The following is a 26,720-nucleotide window of genomic DNA, read 5'->3' as shown; positions in this document are numbered from 1 at the left end:
TCTGCTTTATTCTTTCAAGGTGGTTCGTGTAATTTTGTACTGTGTTAAAATACTTTCTCGTATCCCAGTTTAATATGCAGAGACAACTATAAATAAGCTCTTTCTAGGTTGATTCCCCCGAAGACTGTGAGCGTCGTGGCTCTGTGGAGCTTTCAAAACTGCTGTTCGTTTGAACATCTCAAGCAACACAACAGAGCAACGTTAGCTCAACTAATTGCGCAAGTTGGGGGCGGGGCTATCTGTTTAGTCAACCAATGGCAAACGGCAGAAGTGTTTGGGGAAAATGCAGATTATTGTGCGCTTTTAATACAAGTAGGGTGCTGTCCAGTGCTGAAGCTTATCTAACTTGCCTTATTTGAAATTATTTGCATATGTTCTTTTTAATTTGAAATTATTTATAACCTGCAAGTAAATTCTCTGTTAATATGTAATACAGAAATATAAGACTAAAATATTATGATTATTTAAAAAAAAATATCAGTGTATAATAATAATAAAAATAGCAGAATATTTATTTATTTGATTTGGAGTAGATTTATTTTGTTTGTTGAAAAATAATAAAAAAAAAATCTTATTTTGTGATGCCAAGACTATTTTAACAGTAAGAATATAAAATTATAAAAAAGATTTTTGGTGTAGGTTTGTGTTGGTTGTAAAAAATAATATGAAAACTATTTTTTAATTTTTGATGCCAAAAATAATTTAACATTTAGATTAATTATTTATTTATTTATATTGATTGATTATTAGGGCTGGACAATTTTAACTGCACAAAATTAATTTTGCGATTTGGCATGGCTGCAGTTTTTTATGCGCAGCTTGTCAGTGAAGCACGGCTAAATGTAGTAGTAAATGCTGCTCCATCTGAAAGCCAGAGGGCGCTCTTGCGCAGAAACTCCAAATATCCCCCAAAGAAGTACAATATAATGCATGTTGTTCCACGAAATCCTTATGGGCATCATACATACATACTTTTTTTGCACAAGAGGTTTCAAACGCACTTTACAAGCGACTCAAATGTGCTTCATTGACAAGCTGCGCATTAAAATAAATCGTTTATTTTGTTTGTTGAAAAATGAAAAAATAATAATTTTATGATGCCAGGAAAATATTAACATCTCTGCCATTATTAGAATGCAATAGCATACATACATCAAAACTCTTTCACTGTCTATATTTTATATAAACGTCCCAGTGTATTACCCAGCCTTATACAATCTCCTCGCAGTTTCCATAACATTAAGCATGGGCGAGGGGTATGAAAATCATCTTTGGCGTACATTATTTTCTGCACTGGTGGTGGGAGAGAGCGAGATTGAGCACCGAGACACAAGCTGTGTGTTTTCTCCGCCTGCCGTGCCAAGTGTAGGTTGCCTTGGATGAGAGTATGGGGAACTGGCTCCGTGCTGGAAGTATGGAAGGGTTTGAAGGAGGTGAGAGAGAGCGCACAGCTTGACTCGGTCTAATGCAGATGGCCTTGGATGGTATAAACGCAGGCAGGTGGGTGGGGCTTATGTGGGTGGGAGGGTCAAGTGAAGCATCCATGAATATTTATTGTTTTAAGTGCACCAAGTGAACCCGAGCGCCCCCTGATCAGAGGGCAGGAGGTCAAGACATCATCTGAAAGCAGTATTAGCACACAGAATCACAGAAACACATGCGTACACACGTGCAAGCCGTCTAATTTCATGTCATTCCAGTTTAGAGTGTCTATTTGGAGTCCGTACATCAAACAGTTATCTGTTCCAGGGCTTACTGAGTTTCACGCTTAGATCTTCACAACCAACAGAGGCATCGAATTTGGCACCTATGAAAGAAATGCAAAGTGATGTCACTGCCAGCATTACCAATGAGGATTCATCTGCTGTGTAAATACCATTATTTGCTCTGTGATTTCTTGCCAAAGGTATAAAACGGTCTGCAAATGCTTTGAACTGTTTTGAGCTTATCACTTACTCCTCTTTTTTTTTTCTCTTTCTCTCTCTCTCTCTCTTTTCCATGTTTTCTACAAAATCACTCCCATGTTCTCCAACTCAGGTAAGATACATTTTCACTTTACAGTAGTGGATGGTTTTTTCATCGATAACATGTTTATTAGAGTGGCACGCTTGATTTTTAAAATTTTTATTTTTCGTATGTTAGGCCGAAAGTCATTTTTCTCTTTCAGATCGACTACTGTCATAGTGGAGTGACGGTTTAAAGAGAATCTTGTTCAGAAGTTGATGTTAAACTATCAACTTGTTTATAGCTAGCTATATTCGTTTTAATAGCACAGACATTTGACGTTAACTTTATCACACCCTTGATTACGGAGGTTTATTACCGCCACAGCAACGCAATCATCATTAAGTATGTACGGGATTGCGTGCTTGGATTTGTTGACCAAATATTTGCATGTACGTCACTGCATAGAGTATGGCTGCATCCAAAATCGCATACTCTCTGAGTAAGTTTCTCTTGAATAAATATGTACTTGGCATTAAAAATAAGTATGTTCTATAAGTATGAAGTGTGTGTAGTATGAATGAAATCTGGACATACTACATTTGTCATGTTGTCATTGTCATGTGTGACCTACAGTCAGTTGCGTCGCTTCCCTGCAATTCACAAATAAAAATAAAAATAGTGTAAGCTATTGTGTGAATGTTTTGATTTGATTTGTTTTGTTTTGTTTTGCTTTGCTTTTTGTTTGTTTTTTGTTTGTTTGTTTTTTTTGTTTTGGTTTAGTTCTTGGTTTGGTTTGTTTTGTTTTCGGCAATATTTTATTCAATATTACAGAGGTTATACATTTCAGCTTCTGGGAGACTTACTTGGCAATTAAGGATATAATTTGTTGATTTGTCTGTCAAATTTTTGACTTGAAAAGAAGATTGCCTCATTAGTAAATTTTTGATCCAGCTGCCAATGTTTTACCTCATATATGGTTATCATTACTAAACTAATGGAAAACAAAAATGAAATTTGTCATCGTTTACTCACCTTCATGTTGTTCCAACCTTGTATGACTTTTCAAGGAGTACAAAAGGATCTGCACCTTTCTGAAAATGAAAGTGGATGGGGACTGAAGGTGACAAGCTTAAAAAAGACAAAAACCATAAAAGTAGTTAAGTATATTCCAAGTCTTCTGAAGTTATGTATGAAAAAGACTGAAATTTAAGTCATTATCCTTGAAGTCTTGCATGATAGCTGTCACTATTCACTTTCACTGTATGGAAAAGTGCAGCTTGAACATTCAGTTAAACATCTGAGTGCCTCTGAAGAAAAAACAAAACAAAAAACATCATACTATTTTTAAAAGACATGAGAGAGAGTAAATGATGACAGAATTTTCATTTTGGTTGGTTTACATAACTCTTTAACATTTGAGCTTTTGGACCGGTAACACAAAGGCAATTAGTAAAAACAGTGAGAATGACAGTCAGGCTTTAGTTTACCTTAATCTATGTCACTACCAATGCTTGGGGCTGTCCTTCGTATCTCTTTTTCTTGCCGTCTCACACACTGATACACACACAGCGATCTACACACTCTCCTCTGCTGAACAATCAATATACTTGCACATTTGCAGTTTCTCTCTCTCTCTCTGTCTTTCTCTACCTCCCTTTATGTCCAGATACTTTAATAAAGGGCTCTCGGAGGGCTCTGGCCCAAACTACTGGCTGCATGCTTCTATTAATAAATGCCATTAAGCATCCGGCCCATAGGGGACTATTCATTGCAGAGATGAACTGCCCTAAAGTACAACAGCACACAGGCTCATTTCTACAGCTTCCCCATTACAGTAGAAGGCCCTGTCTTCAGCAGACATACACTCGCCTCCACCTGCCCTGGACGCACACTGCAAACACGCGGCAGAATTACACCGGCCCCGCGGTCGATAGCCAAACAAGAGTTGTGATTACGGACGTGATGACAAGGAAAGAGAGCTGTCCGTTTCATTTCACCCTCCTGATCCCGATTTTCGTAAACTGTCGCCAACCAAATCGCTTTTTCTTTTAAAGCAAAGAATAGTTGGTGTGTTACAAGAGGTCAAGACTTGACTGGTTAGCCATAGTTTAATTGTTTTGCAGCCAATATATTTATTTATTAATATATTTATTTATTGCGTATGTAATATAAATGGTTTTGAGTAATATATAAAGATATATGTATTATAAATGAGTCATATATATATATATATATATATATATATATATATATATATATATATATATATATATATATACACACATATATTAGGGCTGTCAAAATAACGCATTAATTTCGATTAATTAATCTGAGAAAAAAATAACGCAGATTAATCCATTCTGTATTGACCTTTGAACCCGGAGGCGTTCTAGCCACCATTCGACTGTAAAATGAAGGAGGGAGTTGACTGCTGCGCTGATGGACAGAACGAGCAGAGCTCCTCCCTCGTGCGCGCGAGCTCTCTCTGTCTTCAAAGTAAGCACCGTCTTTGCACTCTGTCTACCTCACAAATAATAATCTAAATCAACTGACACAATGCTAAAAGTTTGTAAGACCGAATCCATGGATCCATTCAGAGAATGTTTTCCTGAATAACCGTTGGGTGTGAATAGTGCTAAAAAGAACGTCACCTCATATTCTCTGACAGGCGCCCTGCACGTGCAGCTGACATAAACCACACTTTCAGTAAACAAAAAGAAAATCCTATCGAGTGGTGAAGTGTTTTTTGTGTTGACAAATCTTTTGCGATGTCCTAATAACAGTCACGATTCGCACGCAACGCGTCAACGTCCGCTAATGTCCAATTCGCGACCTAATGACTCATTTGAACAGATTTATTTTAATGAATCATGACAACAACTGATCTGTCCACACGGTCTATAATGAATCATTTACTCGAACAACTCTGAAATGAGAACACAAGTGTGCTTACCCCATTTAGCAAGAGTGGTTAGTAAAATTAGCCTTAATAATCCACAATATTTTCAGGTTATTTAAATGACAATGTGTAGTAAATTAGGCCTACCTATAAAATCAGTTAGTTTAGACTGGAGTGAGGTGAAACCAGAACAAAGCAAGTTGTTGTTAGCTAGGTGCAATCAATTGTATATGGTAAATGAATAATAATGTATATTAATATTTATCTGTAAATATATGCTTTTCTGTAGCTCAGTGGTTAGAGCATGGCACTAACAATGCCAAGGTCATGGGTTCGATCCCAGGGATTGCACATACTCAGATACAAATGTATAGTATAATGCAATGTAAGTCGCTTTGGATAAAAGCGTCTGCCAAATGCGTAAATGTAAATGTAAATGTAAATATATAGTTTATATTAATTTAATATTAATTTAAATTAATTTATTGTATTATATTAATATTTTATATATATATATATAAATATATATATATATATATATATATATATATATATATATATATATATATATATATATATATATATATATATATATGTGTGTGTGTGTGTGTGTGTGCAAATATAATTAATATTTTTATAATATTAATTTGATATTTTATTAAGATAATATAATCATTATAATTCAATATATAAATATTAAATGTAATATTGGGTAGGATTAATGGATGTAGAATATGGTCATGCAGAATAGGACATTAATATGTGCTTTATAAGTACTAATAAACAGCCAATATCCTAGTAATATGCATGACAATAAGCAACTAGTTAACAGTGAGAATTGAACCCTAAACTAAAGTGTTTCCATTGTATTAAACTCATGAAATGGACTTGGAACTGTCATTTAGCATGGAAATGATAATAGATGACTCTCTCCAGGCATATTAGACCTCTTTGTTATGATAGATCTCATGTATGCTGTTTAAACAGGCCAAGCTGTGGTAATTACACCATATTAATCTGATTTATGGTAAATATGGCAGGGCAATGTAGCATCATGGTTTTTTTCCCCCACTGACTGCAATTACAATTACAAACCTGCCACTATTAACGGGCCTGTGTGCACAATATGTTGGCCGACCAATTTAGCATGATGGGAAATCTCTCTCTATCTTTCTCCCACTTTTTAATTACCTTTCCTTTTCATGTACAAATATTTTACATCTGTTCGCTACTGGCGAACATTAAATGAGTAGTTCACCCAAAAATACAAATTCTGTTATCCTTGAACATATTGAGTGATTTGTACAGGAAAACTCCCTTCATGAAAGCTGTCAAATCTCTTTGTTCTGCACATTATAATATAGTCACTATGAACTTTATGTAAGCTATTTAATAAAGCATGTGGGTGAGTAAATCATGACAGAATTTTCCTTTTTGGGTGAACTGACTATCAAATACGCAAGACTTCTCACAAAATAAATGTTGGTCGTTTATTCTTTGTATTCTGCATTTATTTTATTGAAGCATGAATTGGAAAATGTGACACAAGGAATCGCACACACCTTTTCTCGCCTCTGCGTCTGTATGTCAAAATGTTTGTTCCGGGATTAGGTTTGTTTTAGAATCGGGCGGAGAGACTCGGGTTTGAAGTTCTGGATGAACAACCTCATTATCCTCACCCCAGCGCACAGTTATACCGTATGAAGCGGAGATAAAGAGGGAAAAGAAAAGCTGAGAGCAAGGAGAAATATAAAAAGAAAGATCGAGGCAGAGGGAGGGAAGAGAAAGCTTGAAAGAGAAGAGATGTGGAAGAAGAAAGGAAACAGGAACAAATTAGGAGAGGGAGGACGGCATCATGTGCGTCTCGAAGGAGAGAACGAGAAAGAAAATGAAATATGTGAGATGAAAACTCAGCTGGGTCTGTCGTTCTTTTGTTGTGGGTTTCAGCTGGCGTTGAAAGCAATGGAAGATTCATGGGGGGTCTTCCAGTGTTTTGTATCTGATTTGCTGGTTGTATTGTATAATTATATCTTTAGGGATGAATTCAGGGCCGGCGCCAAGGGGGGGCATTGATGGTGCCATGTCCCCCCCCCCAAACGAGTTACTATTCGAATTCGAAAGCAATTCAGAAAGCAAAAGTGAAAGCGAAAAGTGAGCATGCATTCGCTAGGGCACCCTGATTTATCCAGCTCTGGATAAATTCACTAAACAGTTGTTCCACTTTTGCATGTTATTTCAGTGCAAAAACCTGCGTCTTATTCACTAACCACTACTGGCGGATGGGGCGGCTCAACAGTCCCCTGTCCTTGCACCATTGTGGGTATTTTATATTATTTATGTATTTTCTTAATTTTGGAAGAAGAATTTATTTTTTTATTATGTTGGCTTGACATTCTGTCAACATGCTGATTCATGCTAGCAATGTGTTAAAACATGCTAGCAACATGTTAAATTATGCCAACATTGTGTTAAAGTGATAGTTCACCCCAAAATGAAAATTCTGTCATCATTTACTTACCCTTAAGTTCTTCCAAACCCCTATCAATTTCTTTTTTCAGCTGCACACAAAAGACAAAGATTCTGGTCCCCACTGACATCCATAGTAATTTTTTTTTTACCATTGACTACTATTGAAGTCAATGGGGCCCATCAACTGTTTGGTTACCCACATTCCTCAAAATATCTTCCTTAATGTTAGGATTTATGCAAGTCAAGAACAACTAGTGGTGAGTAAACAATGACAGAATTTTCATTTTAGGGTGAACTAACCCTTTAAAACATACTAGCAGCATGTTAAATCATTTTAGCAAAATGCTAATTCATGCTAGCAATGTGCTAAAACATGCTAGCAATGTGCTAAAACATGCTAAAACATACTAGCAGTATGTTAAAACATGTAAGCAATTTGGTAAGACATGATAGTAACATGTTAATTTATGCATTTAGCACAATGTTAAAAATGCCCGCAACATGCTAATTTATGTTAGCAATGTACTAAAATATGCTACAAACATGATAGCAAAAAGCAAAATAATGCTAGAGACTAAGGATGTGCCCAAAGCCGAATGTTTGGAAAGGAAATTATGCATTCTATGGAGACCCTAAAGCAGGGGTGTCAAACATACGGTCTGCGGGCCGAATACGGCCCAAAAAGGTGTCCAATCTGGCCCGGGGGATGATTTGAACTATAATAAAAAAAATAGAGATGCACTAGTCCACTGGTCATAAATCCAAACATTTTTTAGTTTTATTTTGGTTAATCTTTATACTGGGCTTGCAAACAAAGTGCTTTGTAATAATTTCCCAAAATTTCCTTTGTGTGTAAATATTTATGAAGTCTGTAAACAGGACGTTAACACAGGCACATGCTGAATACAGATGAGGAGAACAGACGTGCCAGCAGAGAAAATACTGTACCTTTAAGACAAGTCATTTCACTCGGCGGCCATCTTTGAAACACCTCTCGGACATTCAAGTGCAGCTCCCATCTCTTTGAATACGGAAACATCAAATTCTCCAAAGCTGTTTGCCAAGCTTTCGATTAAATTTCATATTTGAAATCACCAATGAAATCTGACAACAACTGTCTCATAAATTTTGTTTCTAATTGCTCGAATCATGACAAAAAACTGTATTTTTCAGGCTGGATCAAGCTAATACGCATGCGCAGTCCTAAATGCGCGTCTCTTGTGTCTCATTTCGGAGGCGCGCGTCTGACTGTTGACGCGATGACTTTACCAGTCGGCGATTGGGTCTTATTTAGAAGGTGGGACTTATTCCGCATGAGACAGAGCGCATTTTTTTTTTTTTTTTTTTAAACAATAACAACAATTGTCATCATCATATAACAATAAAACAATACGCCAGAGTCCAGTCTTTCAGTCCAGATTAAGTGCCAAGTCCTTAAACACATCCATTGTTCTCAAAGCCTTCAGGTTTTTAGAGAATTCAATAGAGTCAAAATACATTTTCATCTCATGTTTAAATCTTAAAAAAAGAGGTTTGCACTTTGAGAATTTACATTTATGAATCTGATACTTGGCTAACAGAAAAGTAAGGTTTATAAAATAAATATCATTTTTCTTTTCACATTCATGAAAGCCAAAAATTACATTTCTATAGGTAAATTTGAAATTTGGATTCACATAACATTTAATAAAGTCACAAATGTCACACCAGAATGTTAGTGTGTAAGAGCAATTCCAAAATAAATGTAAAGTAGTTTCAAGTTTCTCTAAACAAAAAGAACAGAGGGTATTAATATCATTCTTAAGTCTATGAGACAGAGCGCATTTAGTATCCGCTTGTTAAGTCGTGACGTAAGGAACGCCGTTTCCGGGTCCAAGCCTTGACTCATTTCACTTGAGAATGCCATCGACGGCCGTTTATAAGCGCTATTTATTCATTTTAAACATCAATCATTTTAAAAACGTAAACATTTTAAATACTTACAGTCTACACAACAGTCTCCGTGCTCACAGCGTCACAGATATTAATATTTTAACGATTTGTAAAAGATGAATCATTGTCTGGCCATCTGGAATTTTGGTATGGAGATGAAGGTTATAATTATATATTTTTTGTAGTATTACACCACATCGTGTATGTATATTAGCACCATTTGTTGTTTTCTTGTGGTATGAGATAGAGCGTTAGGACCCGGAAGCGCTGCCGTGTGACGTCAGACTTAACAACCGAATAATCTGAAAACCACGCCCACTGGGGGGTGATTTTGTTTTGTGCAGGTGTCTTATGTAGCATAATTTCACAAAGCTAAAGTCAGACCATGCTGTTTTTGCTGTTAATCTTGAAAAACAACTGCTCATGCTCATGTGCATAACATCTTTGTTGGGATTGTGATAAAAATGCAGTGTTTGCCTCTAATATCAAAGAGCTACACATATATTTTTTTTTTTGGAATTGGCCGTGAAAAATAAAAATAGGTGCGTCACAAATAAAAAAAATATTAAATAAAGCATTATTTTAAAAATCAAGTATTTTTTTTTGCTGTAAAACCATTGCAGATTTTTTAAAGAGCCGTGTACTAGTTTTCTTGCAAATTAATTAGTTGTTTATATGGTTAATATTAATGCAACAATCAGCGCACTAAGGTTTTTTTCCAATCCGTCCCTCAACCTAAAATGAGTTTGACACCCCTGCCCTAAAGGGACATGATGGAAAAAATATGAGATGGGAGGAAAAAATATATTTGAATGCTTTTGCGGTTTCTCACAATTATATAGTTGGGTAATTATATTGTATGCAACTTGCGGGCATCAGGAAGTCGCTATCAATATGCTGGGTATTGAAATCGCTTTTGAATGTGCGCTCGCTTTTTACTTTAACTTTCCAATTAACGATCACGCGTACTCAGTGTAAATGGACCAGTGATACTGAACACGCATTTTACAAGATAAGATATTTGTCAATGACACTCTGGATCTGTTGCGCAGCAAATCATCTGATATTGTTGATATCTGATAAACTTTCTGACAAGGCTTTGTCAAGTCAACATAAAAGTAGGGGGTGGTGGTGGGGGTGTATCATTTTGTTTTTGTTCTGTCTGTACTGTGTAAAAATCTGAGCTGCAAATCGAGTGCATAAGGAAATGTACGCAAATAAACACCTCTATCAATAGGCACAGTTCATTCTTTCTGAATAACCCCATTAACATCTCCAAAATATTCATTCAAGATGACTGAGGCGTCACATCTAGCACCTTTGCTATTCTCAAACCCTCTCAGTTTTTAATTTTTCTTTCTATCATTATTCTACCTTGTAGGAACTTGCATGATGATTAACAGTTGAGTGGTCAAAGAAGAAAAGGAGGCCAAAGGGCAAGTTACCAGCAAAGGGATTGCTGGTTTCATTTAGACTTTTCCGCACTGCGCTGTCCAGTCGCCGGCCCTCTGAGCAATGACTTTCATTCTGGCCGAGACAGCTGTGTCCACACAGGGTTCATTTGGTACAGATATTTTAATCCATCACTCCTACGTGACCCCCTTAAACATCCGCCCAACCACGCTAACCTGCAGCTTTTCTCAGGGAACTGTGCAAGAACATGTATTGAGTGCAGTGATAGGACAAGTCTGTCATTTTTCAAAATTGCAGCATTTTGCAAAGTATCAATTTTGTATCAACTTTCGGTTCAGCTTCAAATCGAGAATTTTGAAGACTATGCTCAAAAGGTTTTAGAACAGAGAGTTGTTTCTTATTTAGAACCGATTCCATAAAAAATAAATAAATAAATGAAATACTGGAACCTTGTGATTTTCATGACATTAGTCAAACTAAAGTACTGTCAGTGTTACCTACACTGCGAATTGTATTGAGTCTGAATTGAATGCATTAACAAAGATCCAGCACAATCAGTATAGTCCGATTCACAAACAAATGACTCATGAATCTGTCTGATTCATTTGGTTGTATTTAAGTTATAATATCCATTTTGATTAATTACAATAAAGATTTAGCTAATGTGGTGAATTATACTGGGCAGACTGATTCAAACCAGCAGCTCATGTTTGTGAACTATTCATTAACAGAACTGGCTCATGTATGTTTTTGATTCAGTAAAAACTGATTCGCTAAAAGTGAATCAGATTACACTAGTCAAGCTTTGTTTTTGCATGCAGCTCGTGAGGACTCAGTAAAAATATGTTTCTGGCCATTGTTTCATGGTACACAGTCTTTTTATTGTATCACGTTTTGAACTAAGATAAAATATGATTTCTTCAGCTGTGACACTATAGTTAGGACCAGTTCCAGTATTAAAAAAATTGTTAATTGAGTCGCTAATGGAACTAAGCAGTATGATTCCCATTTTTGAATGAAAATAGGTTCTTTGTGGGAAAAAAAAGAAAGGAAAAACTTTACATTTTAACCTATTATCAATTTATTAATAAATAATAATAATAATAATTATTATTTTTATTATTATTAAGCTATAAACATTTTAAAACGATTAGATAATAACAATAATAATTATTATTATTATATTTATATTTTTATTATTTATTAATAATTATGACTCAGTTTGTAAAAACAAGTGTCAACTCTTATTTGTTAAACAATTATTACAGATAATAATAATAATAATATAATAATAATTGTTTAACAAATACAAGAGTTGACATTTTGTTTTTACAAACTGATTCATACATAATAATAACAATAATAATAATAAATTAAAGTGTTGACAGTTGAATAATGATATAGAGTAATAATATATTTTTTATTATTAATACTAACACTAATAATAGTAATTATTATTAATAATACTACTAATATTAATAATAAAATAATAACTGTTTAATAAATAAGTGGTGGCAATTTGTTAATTTGTTTGTTAATAATCGTTGTTGTTGTTGTTGTTGTTATGAATACTAATAGTAATATTGTTTTATACATAAGTGTTGACAAGTCAATAATGATGATAATAATAATAATATAGTTAAAACAGGTTATTCTTCCAATCGTTAATTGAGTCACAAAAGGAATTAAGCAGATTAAGAACCAGAACCGTTATGATTCACATTCATGATGTTTGAAGATAAAAGTAGGTTCTTTGCAACCAAATTGCAATAAATTATTTCAACTCCAATACGCCGGGACTTTCAAACTTGTGTGTGGATGAGGCGTTACGGCCCATCTCTCTATTCCTCCTGTTCCTTGTCTGTGTTTCCTCTCGGGAGAGCAGCAGTGGGCCAGCGTGTAACGGTATGAAAGCTGCTGCCAAAACATGCCTTTGAAGCCGAGTTCAGAGATGCTAGCAGCAGCAGCAGCAGCAGCGTGCACGTGCCGGCTGACGTAAATCAGCCCACCTCCCCCAACCCACTGCGCTCCACAAACAGACAGGCTGCCCTCACAAAGGCTGTCAGAGATGTGAGATTTCTCTCCCTCCTCAAAGACAGCTTGCGAGGGATTCTCTGAATCTCTTTGTTTTGATGATATTTTGCAGCGAGACGCTCCCTTGAATACTAGCTATGATTCCCCGTGTGAAGAATGTGACATGCTATTTAAGGTGTCTGGCCTCTATCTTTTGTTTATTCCCCGTCTTATTGAACACGTTAGAAATGCGGTTCTTGTTCTGTCATGTGTCTTTTATGACCTCATAATGACTAATGACAATGATATTAATGCAAATCAGCAAGCCAAAGAACGATTATGCCCTTTGTTCGTCAAAGGCAGCTTACATGTGTCTAGTAATTGGCCTTTGTGTTCAAAATCTTTGTGTTGTCTCAGATAATAATACACTCTTTCTTTTCTTTTTATCAGTGTTTAGTTACATTTATACATTTTGCTCACTGACATTTTTATTCATGTTTTTTAAAGGAGTACTCCAGGTTTAAATGCAACTTTCGTTCTATAATAGAAAGTCATTTTAACTTCTCATATAAAAAAAAAAAACAAAACAAAGCAAAATTATTATTTATTATTATTTTATTATTACTACACAGTTTGTAAAAAGGGAAAGCTTTATTTTAAACTACAATTAAAATAATAAATAGTAATATAATAATAATAATAAATATTATTATTATTAATACTACTATATAATTGTTTAAAAAAATAACTGTTAAAATAATAATACTTATTACATTTAATAATTGTTTAAAAAGTGTTGACTGTTTTTTATAAACAGTCATTATTACTATTATTGTTCATATTATTATTATTATTATTATTATTATTATGAGAACATTATTTTTAAATCATAATTATTAATTCTTCATTTTCTTCTTTTTATAATATTGTTATAATTTTATAATTGTTTAAGAGTTGACTTTTACAGCTGTTTTACAAACTGAGTCATAATATTAATAATACTTATTATATTTAATAATTGTTAAAAAAATAAAATAAGTGTTAACAGTTTTTTAACAAAAATCATATATTTTTAGTAATAAAATTATTAATAATAATACTTATTATAACAATACTAATTATTGTTGTTGTTGTTATTTATTTTTAATAATTGTTTAAACTGAGACATAATAATAATAAAAATAATACTTATACTTAATAATTATTTAAAAATGAAAGTGTTGATGGTATGTTTTTTACAAAAATTTTTTTTGTATTTTTAGTAGTAATAATAGTCATAATAATAAGAAGAAGAAGAAGAAGAAGAAGAAGAAGAATACTTATTAATTTTTTTTTTAAAATTAAGAGTTTTTTTTTTTACATAAAATCATAATTATTATTCATAATATTAACAACAACAACAATAATAATACTTACTATAATGATTCAAATTATTATAATTGTTATAAGATAGTTATTTTAATTTTTTAATAAAAAATATATTTTTTTAAATAAATAAATTGTATTTTATTTTCACTCTTTAACCTGGAATATTCCTTTAATGATAAATATGTAAAGAAGAGTAAAGGGAGAGGGAGAGATGACCAGATGATTTCACGTGAATGACTCCACTATCACAGATGTATCTTGTTTCTTGCTGATGTGCAGTGTATGGAACAATTCCCTTACATTCTTCACATTGGATTACTTCCTTAAACTACATGACATGGAGACTGACCATGATGAATCGGTGGAGCATGTGAAGAAGCGTGAATTTTATTTAGCTAATCAGCCAAATTAGAACTATGATGCAGCAGCAGGAAAACCCTGTAAGCAGGTGAACAACTCCCTGTGGGAAAAGCCTTGGATGAGCCTGGAACCCACCATGACTGATGCCCAAACTGATCAGGGTTATTAAGCCAAGTCGAAACCAAACAAGATATGTTATTTTGGTTTACAGCATTTCCAGATGTCGCTGATCGTGGCAGCTGAGTAAATTGGATAAGCTTCACATTGTTTTTATTCCATAATGATAAGGCCTTCTTGAGAAGCGTGTTCTTTGGAGGCCACATTGCTGAAACTGATGTGTTTAATGGATTTTACATAATGAAGCTCTGAGTCGTCAACTGCTGCTAGAGGAAAAGGACCGCCACAATGTGACACTTGCATTGATTAGTGATCAGAGCCCATTGAGAGTTTCAGAGAGACTGTGAGTGTGAAAGAACGTAAATGAGGCCCTGTTTGAAGGTAATAAAAAAAGAAAAAAAAAAAAGATTATAGATTTGTGTCATCAAAGCAAGATTTGCTAGTTAGTTATAGACCTTATGCGCCAGAGAAACAAGCACGCAGCCATTTTTGCGGTAGCTCTGTATATTTCTATGGCATCACTGTCGAAGAGAGGATTTTAAGTTATCATTGAGCGTTGTAATATTCGAAGCGGATGTCATAACAAGGAAGCTTTTAAAACAAGCAGTTCATTAATAAATCTGTAAGATCTTACCTTCATGCTGTAGAAATACAAACCGGAAGTCAGAACACAAAATAATACAAATAACACAAATAATGTTTTAAATAAAAAATGTTCAATAGCGAAATATGCAGTGGTGGTAAAAACGAAGTGATACTTTTAAATATTAAACTAAAACCACCAGTAGGTGGCGGTAAGTCACAGTCTTAGTGAGTGAGTCATTTATTCATTCATTCAGTAACGAAGCAAGTGGCTGCATTTATGAATGGGTCATTGAATCATTTATGATTCATTCAGAGCTGCAGATTCGTTCACGAAACACCACTGTGTGTTGCAGTTCCTCTGTGGCTTTCGTTGGAACTATTATTTCGTTGCAAAAACAAGAACTAGAAAGATTGGATGTCACGACATTTTGCCTGTTAGAAATACATGCTCGGTTTTAATGTTATTTTAAGGTGGGGTAAAATTTAATTTTGCTTGTAATTTTGTTCTTACCCCCTCTTGTCACCTTACGTACCCTGAGGGGTATGTGTACCCCAGTTTGAGAACCACTGAAATAGTGGATTATGCAGTATTCATCCATGGCATTTCATATTTTGGCTTTCATCACTATTAAAAGAGTTATGAACTGAGAAATCAAATTTTCCTTGAGCTTTTGATATGTAAGATATTTAAGCCATCATACTATAAGAATGTCCTGTAAGTTTCAGAACTGAAAACTTTCTTGTTGGTGCAAAAACAGCTTTTAACGTTACCAAGCCCAGCGAACGACTCGTCCTGGAATGTGCCTGTTTATGACGTAATAGATAGGTGAAAGAGGAAAGAGAGAAGAGCACAGGGACTAAAAATAACACTTTCCAAAGGATCCTAATGCTAGGAATGTGGTTATTTTATTTATTTTCAACAATGTGAATGTCTCAGTTGAGCATTATTTATTTTTTAAGCAGTAAATTTCACTGTGGATTCTTTCACAATTTCAGCACAGGCTTTGCAAACAGACTTTTATGATATGGACTCGACAGTAATGCAACAACATGTAAGCAACCGTGTAAATTCTAATGCCTGATCTGTGACCAGTGATTTCTGATTTGTAATGATTCATGTACAGTCAGATGTTCTTTGTCTATGTGCCAGTAAATCAACCCAGTGATGTCTTAATGGTCAACTTCACATTGTTTCTCTTAATAGGATGAAAATAATGTGTTATTTATAAATAGAAAGCGATCAAAGAACGCTCGCTTTGCAATTGCTGGAGCTGTCAATCGAACAGTGCGAGTTTCAGTGACTCGCGTCAAAACTCCCGTAATGAGCATCGAATCTCTTATTTACAGTGTGTATGCACTGTTAGTTATGAAAGCATTCTTTGTGTGCAGAAATTGAGTTGCAATGACGAGATCGCTGCATCATGGTCATCACTGCAACCTTTCATGCCACGATCTAGTGCCATAGATATAATCAACACTTTTCACGATTAGTTAACATTGAGAGCTGTAATAGTAAAAACATGTATTAAGTTTTCGAGAGAGTTACAAGCTATTTCATATGCAAAGATGTTAGCCAATCACAGCAGTGGTGTTTACACTGAAGTCTCACAGCAGACACGCCCCTTAAAACAGAGGGTATTTTTCAATTATGACAATTTTTGATGTAAAAATCATACTAACAGTATACGTGCACCACATGAAACATTCTAAATAAAACAATAAAACAATGCAATTCATGAACCCTTTTATTGTAATGTAGTTTGTCACACTTTTCAATTCTTGCTTTGAAGATATATATTTTCTGCACTTTCGAATTGATTTGGCATTAGTTTAGCTACTTCGTACCTAGCTCTGGCCAGCGCATTGAATGACCATGTGAACTTTAGCCCTCAGCTGACATCATGCATTTCATTACAATGATTTACATCAGCCAAGGGCCCAGTGCAAGACATGATTTACCAGAGTCCAATAAAAGCTGATAGACTACCAGGCTCTGGGCCATTGTGTTAGAGGTCAGAGTGCACTTCATTAATGCAATAAGTGGGAGGACCGTGCAAGCTGTAGCTTTTGTGTCACGTTCTCTGTTGCTTTGACTTTACTTGGCTTCCCTTTTTATATAGTTTGAAGTGACATGAGAATGATTAAATGATGGCCGTAGTATCAATGATATACTATTTTTATGTTTTCAATTTTGTTGTGCATTTTTGTCTTCTTCTTTTTTTAAACGTGTTATTAAAGCATTTGACGCTGGAAGGTGGCTCCAAATGGCACAATTTAAAGGACAAGCCAATTACCAGTCCAAACTCTTGATGCAGCCTTCAGCCTCCTTTTTGCACGCTAAGTCAAAATCCATCTTATTGTATCGGGGGAGTTGAAAACTTTGTCGAACAATAGGCAAATGCCAGCCAGCAGCAAAACAACAACTCAGTAGCCGCCAAAGCGGGCGGAGCGTCTAAGGGAGACTTATAACATGCGGGAGTGAGGATTAGAAGAAAAGGGCAGGCAAACGAAGGGGGGATAGATAATATGGAGAGAGCAGCTGTTCTGAGACTGGAGAGAAAGAAAGTGGGGAGAAGGAGGGGAGCAAGGGATCTGTGTTCTCCGCCGGGAGCCGAGGGCCAAGGGAAAGTGATTTCATCTTTGCGGTTTCAATCCCAGGCCCTGGCAGACTCTATCGGAAGCAATAGAAAGTAATAAATGAACGGGAAGTTTTGCAATGACCGCACTCAAGAGTGGCAGAGTCCGAGTTTGTTGCTGAGGAAGACCTCAGCTCAGTTGCGCATTGGAACTTTTGCACGTGAGGTGAATTTTTATTGTGGAGAACTGCAATGAGCAGTGTGCGGTCTGAGTAAGAGGTTACCACTTCAGGTGAAAAGTTATTTACCAAATAAAGCCGCTTCTGTTGTGTCTCCCATGTTAAGTAGTCAAAACTCACTTGAAGATGAAGTGTGCAAAAAAATTTGATGAAATGTTGTTTGCAACTCATTTTATTTGATGTATTTCAGAGTGAAATTGGCAATTGTTGGGTGTTATATACTAGAATCCTATTTAGCTATAAAGAATTCAGAGGCTATAAGCAAATTATTGTGTTTAAGATTACATAGACAACATTTTTTTCTTTGGAATACCATGTAGTCACATTGTAACGGAAGACGGATCTTTTCATCCGTATTGTGACGTACATCCGAGTGAAATGAATTATTGAAAAAGAAAAAAAAAAAGGTAGGGTGGGAGCTTGGTTCAATCCTTCGGTTGATTGTGAGCTTGTGGTAAGATCAATGGCATGCATTCATAAAATCGATTGCCAGCTTTTATGACTGAAAACATAAATTATATAAGTAAATAAAGGCTATTTTTATTTCATGTTTGATTTTAACAGCGTTTTAAAATGAAAATGATCCTTGTCTTCACTGGCGTTTCCACAGCATTTCAGAACGATCTCCGTCTACACTACAAAGTCCCCCTGAAATCAAAATTTAAGTTTTTTAGCTTTTAGTATGAATATGTTAGCCTTAATGTTATGAATAAGCTGGTGCGTTCCAAAACAATGACAAAATTCGCATTTAGGAGATATAAGCATTCAAAACTTACAGTCTCTCACTTCTGCTAAAATGGATCCCAGATTTTCATGACATCACATCGCACTTCAGCTTCTCATCAAATCTTATGTCCAATCAAATGCTCTCTGAAATCTGAAGTCCCGCCCCCTCCTACACTATCAACAGACACTGAAGCTGGTTGAAATCGGTCATTTGCTCACACATTTACTAGTTTCTATGTGGTGAATGGCACATAGTGCACTATATAGAGGATAGGGAACGATTCAGACAGTGTAAATATGTTTTCCATTAACGCGAATGAAGTCCGTTTTCGTGTTAGTATAACGTGAACTGCTGCAGCGCAAGCACAGTCTGCTCAGAGACACGAGAGCACAGAGCGGATCATATCCGTGAGTCAGCTGTGGCCGAGCTGTGATATAAACGAAACGCTATTGGCTATTTTAAAAAAAGGGGCGGGGCTGTTCGAAATATCGCCCTGTCTTCCTGTTTCAGTTGAAATTACGTCAACACATTGAATAATGCTGCGAGATCCAAGACACTTCAGCGGGCCTTTAACTAAAAAATTAAAAAGGTTATATGAGGCCCATCTTACACAAGTAACCAAAAACCTTTGCAGTTTATAAGGGCATGACAAATCATCAAGCCTCGAATGAAATACCTTTAAAAGCAGCCCACTATTACTTTTTATTAACTTGTATTTCTTTCTGAAAACCTTTCACTAGGAATTCTTAAATGGTTCTACACACATGTAGGAGGACTGTTTTATGAAAGAAGCAGGACAGCAAAAGCTTTTCTGACCCTTAGAAGAAATTTATGTCAGTGTCAAAAGATCATTCAGTAAGAACCCACCATAGGTTGACATGAATAAAGCATCCCACATTCGTGCCAATCTTTGACAGACTCTCAGCTCAAAACCAAAACTAAAGTTCAGCCAAATTTGGTGGTTGTTTAAGAATTTTATTTTATGTTTACTTGAAGATAACCTGAATTCAAAATGTACCCTATTCATTTTCATAAAGGGATAGTTCAAAAATGAATATCCTGTCGTCACTTGCCAACCCTCATGTCATTTCAATTAAATGTTGTATGACTCTTTCTTTTGTGGAAATTAAAGTGAAAAGGAACTTTTAAGCCACAAAAATTATTTAAAAGTACAATAAAAGTTTCATCAAACTGATTTGACATGTCCGTTATATTACAAGTCTTTACAGTGGTTTTATGAGATAAACAGACCATAATTGAAGTCGTTACTGATAATCTGTCTCCAGTGAGCTGTTAACTAGTCTTTTTGTGCACGATTCATCACCTGAAATGGTTTTTCTGCCAACTTTGCATGCTGTTCAAATTGTGAATTGTGACGGATAAAATGATGCCCCGCTTCACATTAATATTCAGTGCACATGTGAACTACATTATGAAAAATCATGTCATGTTGACTTTAAGAGGTCAGTGTCTACTTAGCAGGGAAACATTCATAAGAATAAAATTCTTCTAAATGTCTAATTTTCTAACTTCAGAATAAAGCTAAGAAAATTTTGAATTCCTAAAACCCATGTTGTTTTTAAGATTGTTCTAAAGACTAACCTTAAGAAGAATTTCAGTTCCAGACAAGAATGTTCTTAAAAATCCTTCAGATAATCTTGTCTTCTATCCTTAAACCTAAGATGTTTAATGAATTTATTGGATGTTTCAAATATTAAGCATTACAGCATAACACTAGCTAGAACTTCCATCAAGCTAATCGTAATGAAAATTGAATTTATCTTGGCATAGTTGAATAACAAGAGTTCAGTACATGGAAATGACATACAGTGAGTCTCAAACACCATTGTTTCCTCCTTCTTATATAAATCTCATTTGTTTAAAAAACCTCCGAGGAACAGGCGAATCTCAACATAACACAGACTGTTACGTAACAATCGGGATCATTAATATGTACGCCCCCAATATTTGCATATGCCAGCTCATGTTCAAGGCATTAGACAAGGGCAGCCAGTATTAACGTCTGGATGTGCACAGCTGAATCATCAGATTAGGTAAGCAAGCAAGAACAATAGCAAAAAATGGAGATGGACCGATGATAACTGACATGATCCATGATTACATGATATTTTTAGTGATATTTGTAAATTGTCTTTCTGAATGTTTCGTTAGCATGTTGCTAATGTACTGTTAAATGTGGTTAAAGTTACCAATGTTTCTTACTGTATTCACGGAGACAAGAGCCGTCGTTATTTTCATTTTTAAACACTTGCAGTCTGTATAATTCATAAACACAACTTCATTCTTTATAAATCTCTCCAACAGAGTGTAATGTTAGCTTTAGCCCGTTAGCCACGGAGCACTATCAAACTTGTTCAGAATCAAATGCAAACATCCAAATAAATACTATACTCACGTGATCTGATGTATGCATGCAGCATGCATGACGAACATCTTGTAAAGATCCATTTTGAGGGTTATATTAGCTGTGTGAACTTTGTTTATGCTGTTTAAGGCAAGCGTGAGCTCCGGGGGCAGGGAGAGTGAGGAATTAAAGGGGCCGCAGCCTGACTCGTGCATTTCTAATTATGCCCCAAAATAGGCAGTTAAAAAAATGTATTAAAAAAAAATCTATGGGGTATTTTGAGTTGAAACTTCACAGACACATTCAGGGGGCACCTTAGACTTATATTACATCTTGTAAAAAAACGTTCGATGGCACCTTAAAGAACATTTTTGAGAACTTAAGAATTTTTTTGAGAATTTAACATTCTTAAGAACTTTATCTTAAGAAATGTCTGAACTTCTTTCTTATGATTTTCATGAATCCATTCACAGTATATATTGAGAAAGAGCCTCGACTTGATGGACGGTGCAAGTGGGCGGTCCTTACTTCAGTTTACTAGTTCCTGTTGCTTTTAATGAGCTCATTAATATTCACTGGAGCCATTTCCCCCCTCCTCTTTAGCACCTAATTACCAGCTTTATTCAGCTTTGCACAGCTGTAGTTCATGTATTATTCAGTGTTAATTGCAACTTCGATAGTCATTAATAAAGACTTGTGTTCTTCCTTTGGAAGAGATGACGCACTCACCATGGAAGGCTGACTGTGTGTGTGTTGTGCCTCTGGTGCTGTGGATGATGATGATGGTGATTATTATTTTGGGTGAATGTGCATTGCAGCAGTGTTCAACAGCTGTGGCGAGAGGGCGGAATGTGTGCTTGCATGTGTGTGCGTGTCCTCTATTAAAAACGGTATTGAAATATTTGTTTGCACGCCTCAATGGCATTTAATCTCCTGTTGTTCATCAGTTTCCACTTGATTTATTTCTTCACCTTTGCTTATTTATTGAATTTAATTACACACAAAGCCGAGGATGGTGGCTGCTTGTTTGTGCGAGTTTACGCGAGCAAAGTTTTTTTTTCTTTCTTTCTTTCTTTCTTTTTTTTTTCCCCACCTCCCTCCCCTCACCCAATCTTCTCTCTCCCCCCAAAATCATTCATTGCAGACTTGGTAAATTGATATAAAACTCCCACTTGGTGGCAGCCAGGCTGCAAACGGTGCCAAACGACTCAGGGTCTATGGCAGCCAGTGGCGTTCGGATAAAATATCACCCTGATAATTGTGCGTTAATCGTCCAGTGCGCACACCCTTTCTCGTACATACAGATGAGGCCCAGGGTTTGTGCTTTTTAGGACAAGAAAATCTGCTGGTATGGGAGCGATTGGTGAACCTGCAGAACAAGGTCACAAGGTTCTTGAGTGATTTATAGATCATGTGGATGCGTTCGAGATGTGTCTGTGGGTGACTAATTTTAGGGCAAGCAGCCCGCAGGCATTTATGGAAGTGTGTTAAGGTTTGTGCGTTAATGTATGCATGTTAGGGTGCAAGCCTGTATGCGAGAAATCTTTTTATTTATATTTTAAAAATACAGTAGTCAACATTTGAAGTGGATCAAAAATGTTCATCAAAGTTGTCCTAAGAACTAAGTTGTCCTGAGAAGAAGGTTTAAGGACAACTTTGATGAAAGGTTTTGATCCACTTCAAATGTTGACTACTGTATATGTTGATATTTATGTATTTGCACTAAAATAGCTTTATATTGTCTTTTTCTTCTTTTTTCCAGTTTCATTTCAAACAATCGTTTTGTTGTCAGATATTCAATTATTCAATTATTTCCAAGACATGATATTCTTGTGAGAATAATTTCTTAATCATTGTCTTCAATATGTGCCTGTGTTATTTTAGTATTATTAGGGGTTCAAGCACGTAGCACTGATTGTTAAAATTTCCAAGGATCAGCGTTCTCCCCTAAAAGTGATCAGGCAGACCAAACTGTAAGTCGTGGAGACTTGAAACTTTGAGGGCTGGTAGTACTCAAACTGTCTACAATGTCACCAAGGCTCGCTCCGGTCGGCCTGACGGGGGCGCTACAGCGGTCAAAAGTACGAAATGGCTCATAACTCCTAAACCGTTTGGCATAGCTCAAGTGTCTTATATCATTGGAATCCTTGGCTCAAGATGGACAGTGTTTTGGAATTTTTTGAAAAACCTACTTTTGCGAACTAGTAATAGGTTTTTGGCCGGATCGAAACCAAACCAGTGCAGCAATATTCTCTGGAGTCTGATTGTCAATAATTATCAAAAAAATAAAGTTAAAATTTCTACGGGTCCCTAAGGGCTGCAACCGTTAGTCCGATTCTCTTGAAAATTGGCATGCAGTGTCTTGGTCCAAGGAGCCATGATTATTTATGAGGACATTGGCATATCTAAAAAAACATGTCCGCCATCGATGGTCGCCATCAGCCATGTTTTTCAACAATGAAGTTTGAGCACCTATTAGACAAGGTTAACGGAGGGCGATCGGAACGAAACTTGGTGGGCATGTTTGGTGCATGGTCCTAGAGGTCTTTGAGAATTTTGAAAGAAATTGGCCATTAGGTGGCGCCAACGAGTTTTACACGTCTGTAATCACATGGTGTTTCACATATACACAGAATATTCATACTGAACACATTTGCTTGAAGAACCACTGCTGTCAATCAATTTTTTCTTGCCTGATCGGAATCAAACCAGTACAGGACAATTCTCTGGACTCAGGATCAGTAGTTATCAAAAAAAAAAAATTGAACTTTACCTTTGGGATAGCTATAACAGGGTCATTTAGAAAATGGGGTTGGCAAAATATACTCAAAAGCCTTTAAATCCTAAATGAAAACTCTGAACTTCATGAAAATTGGTGAGCACATGCGACATATGATTCTAAACAAGCATGCAAACTTTTATGAAGATTGGACTATAGGTTTTTCTATAACTGTTAAAAAGTTTTAAAACCCATATATTTCCAATGGTAAATTGCCTGTATTGGCTGTAAATGGCCTTTTCCTTCTTTGATTTAAGTGGTCACATGCTTGCTAAATAAAACATAATATCTTTTTGCGCAAGTGCTTAAAGGCCTTAAAATGCTTGAACCCAGATAATTGCTGCTCGCAGCTATATTTTATATACATTTATGGTATTAATATTTTGTATCAGATTTTGTTGTGCTTTTGTCATTTCATTTTTTTTTTAATATTTCTATTTAGCTTTAATTTATTTTATTACTTCAGCTTCAACTTACCGTATGCTATTTAAATTAGTTGCCAGGGCAACATTTCAAAATTTCAAGTTTTTCATCAAATAATTTTTTTTTTTATTTCAGCTTTATTTAAATTAAAATGACAAATCGAAACAGTTTTTTAAGTTAAAACAACACTATGCACATATGAAAAAAGATAGTAACACCGTAAATGTCAACGTTTACTTGTATTTTTTATGTAAACATTTTTAATATATTAAAAAAGCCAGAGAATTTCATTAACATTTTGTAATAATAATTGAAAAGAATCACTGAATTAGTATTTTTGAAATGATTTATTGAAACTGACACTGATTCATCTGAACTGATTCATGAAATAATTGTCATATACAGTATACTGTATATTATGGATTCACAATATACTGTACATAACTGTACCAATATCAGAGATGCTATTAAAACATCTCTTACTTGATTCTCGCTTGTCACAGTACATTGTGAATCTAATTTAATAACATATTTACTGACCAAATTACCATATGCATGAATAAATCATTGCAGTATTCACAATGTTGCTTAATTTTACATCAGGCATTCACCGTGAATATATCTTGAATATTTAATATATCAGCCAGCCGTGCCTGGGATATATGTTGTGTATGTGTGTTGGTTATTGAGTCAGAGAGGGAGTGACAGTGATGACCCCCTGCCAGAGGGGAAGTGCTTGGAGCCAGAGGCCTGCTAGTATGTTTCAGCATCAGCACTGACCCTCGCTGTCATTTCAGCTGATGAACTGAAGGCGAGAATCTCCCGCAGATACGCACACACACGTGACGCATGCACTTGCACACACACACACACACACACACACACACACACACACACACACGCTCCAGGGTGAGTCAGTAGTAGGACTATGAGTCACGTATAAGGGTTTATGAATCATGGGCATCTCAGTAAAGCTCTGCTCCATAGGAAGCACTTTCACCCTTACGCGCTACTATCTACACATGCTCTCCTGCGGTGACTTAAATAACAGCTTGGAGATGATAGTATGATCGCAAAACGTAATGTTTTATGAGATACTTAAACTTACTACGTATCAGTCTGATCATTCTGCATTTATACCACGTTCACCTCATGTTAAGTAGATTGCATTAATATATAGTCAAACCAAAATTATTCAGACATTTTTGATATTTTTGATATATTTTCACTAGCGGGTGCAGGACACTATAGTTCATTTATGTAAGTGAGGATAGCAAAATAAACTAAACTGTGACATATTATACCCAAAAATTCTTTATACAGTGGACTACCAGTAAAATTGATAAAAATTTGGAACCAAAAATAATTCAGACACTTTGACCTGACCATGTTTGGCTTAAGAGTTATCTGACATTATTAAGATTATTTCTGACACAGTTTAACTCTGAGATCTATTTTATTATCATTTTTTTCTTAAACTATAGTGAATAAACTGTATTAATGAATGAAATGTTCAAGGTGTCTGAATAAATTTTGGTTTGACTGTATATATATTCACAAAAATCTGTCAAATATTTAATTAATTAATAGTTAATTTTGCATGCTCATTTCCCCAATTTTTACATTTATATTACCTTGCACTCACCTACATTAAATCTTTAAAAGCACTAATAATTTAATAATACTGTTAAATGTAATCTTTAGCAAATTTTTGTTTTGTTTGATTTAGCTTTGTTTGTTTTAGGCTTAGTGTTGTATTTTTGTTGAATTATCTACTGCAATTTATTTTATTTTAGTTTAGTTTCGTTTCATTTAGTCCAACTGACCTTTTAGGAAGTTCCCTGCTTTGGTTGACGATTATGTGGCACAATATCAGCAGCCTGGCAGCTTAAAAGACATTTGGGCTGCCATCCAACCGGCTTGTAACATCATACAAATACAATTTGTACATGTAGATATAAAATTTTAGCTAAATAATGTAATTTCATTTCTTATCAAATTTTATACAAAGCCATATTTGCCTGTAGTCTGGAAGCAGTAGCCCTACATGCCGTTATTACCAGAATGGAATGTGCTTACAAAATCTTAATATGCTTAACCATCAGTAAACGAGATTCGTAATGCAATCAAATATGGCGTGTGTGCTTTTATAGCTGAAGTCACGAAACAATAAAACGGCATGTCAGAAGAGACACACAGAAAGCAGCAGCAGAAGAAACATTGACACACACAGTCGGAACGAGTTTGACGAAGCAAATAACTCCCATTCAGGGGCTTTCATGCTTGTCCGCCATTCCACTATCTGAGGCTCCCGGGCTGTATGGAGAAATCTCTCGATCTCTTTCCTAGGCTCAGAGCCTCGCAGCGTGCCGATGGCATATCTCCAACACACCCTGATGTGACGTGCCGGTTGGATGGCAGTCTGACGGATTGAGGGCCACATACTGAGAGCCCAATCCTCGCCCCTCCCCTTCCCACCCCTCACCCTGCCTGCCCGCTGATTGTGCC

The 26,720-nt window shown here is 35.6% G+C and overlaps 1 protein-coding gene across 17 annotated transcripts in view; it reads left to right on the top strand.

Moving 5' to 3' along the window:
* The window catches only part of celf5a (cugbp, Elav-like family member 5a), a 241,567-nt gene that overhangs the window by 73,554 nt on the left and 141,293 nt on the right, over positions 1–26,720 (top strand). For 2 of the 17 annotated variants that reach the window (XM_048182968.1, XM_048182966.1), the window contains exon 2: positions 1,750–1,906. The exons of 14 other annotated variants lie outside the window; for them this stretch is intronic. In XM_048182968.1, the coding sequence (XP_048038925.1) occupies positions 1,829–1,906 (78 nt within the window). In that variant the 5' untranslated portion in view covers positions 1,750–1,828. The remainder of the gene's footprint in view (positions 1–1,749; positions 1,907–26,720) is intronic. One more of the 17 variants, XM_048182967.1, reaches the window with a different exon arrangement.

The sequence above is a fragment of the Megalobrama amblycephala genome, linkage group LG2, assembly GCF_018812025.1.
Source record: "Megalobrama amblycephala isolate DHTTF-2021 linkage group LG2, ASM1881202v1, whole genome shotgun sequence".
Taxonomy (NCBI): Eukaryota; Metazoa; Chordata; class Actinopteri; order Cypriniformes; family Xenocyprididae; genus Megalobrama; species Megalobrama amblycephala.
The sequence above is the reverse complement of the archived record's forward strand: the minus strand, read 5'-3'. Positions and strand labels throughout refer to the sequence as shown.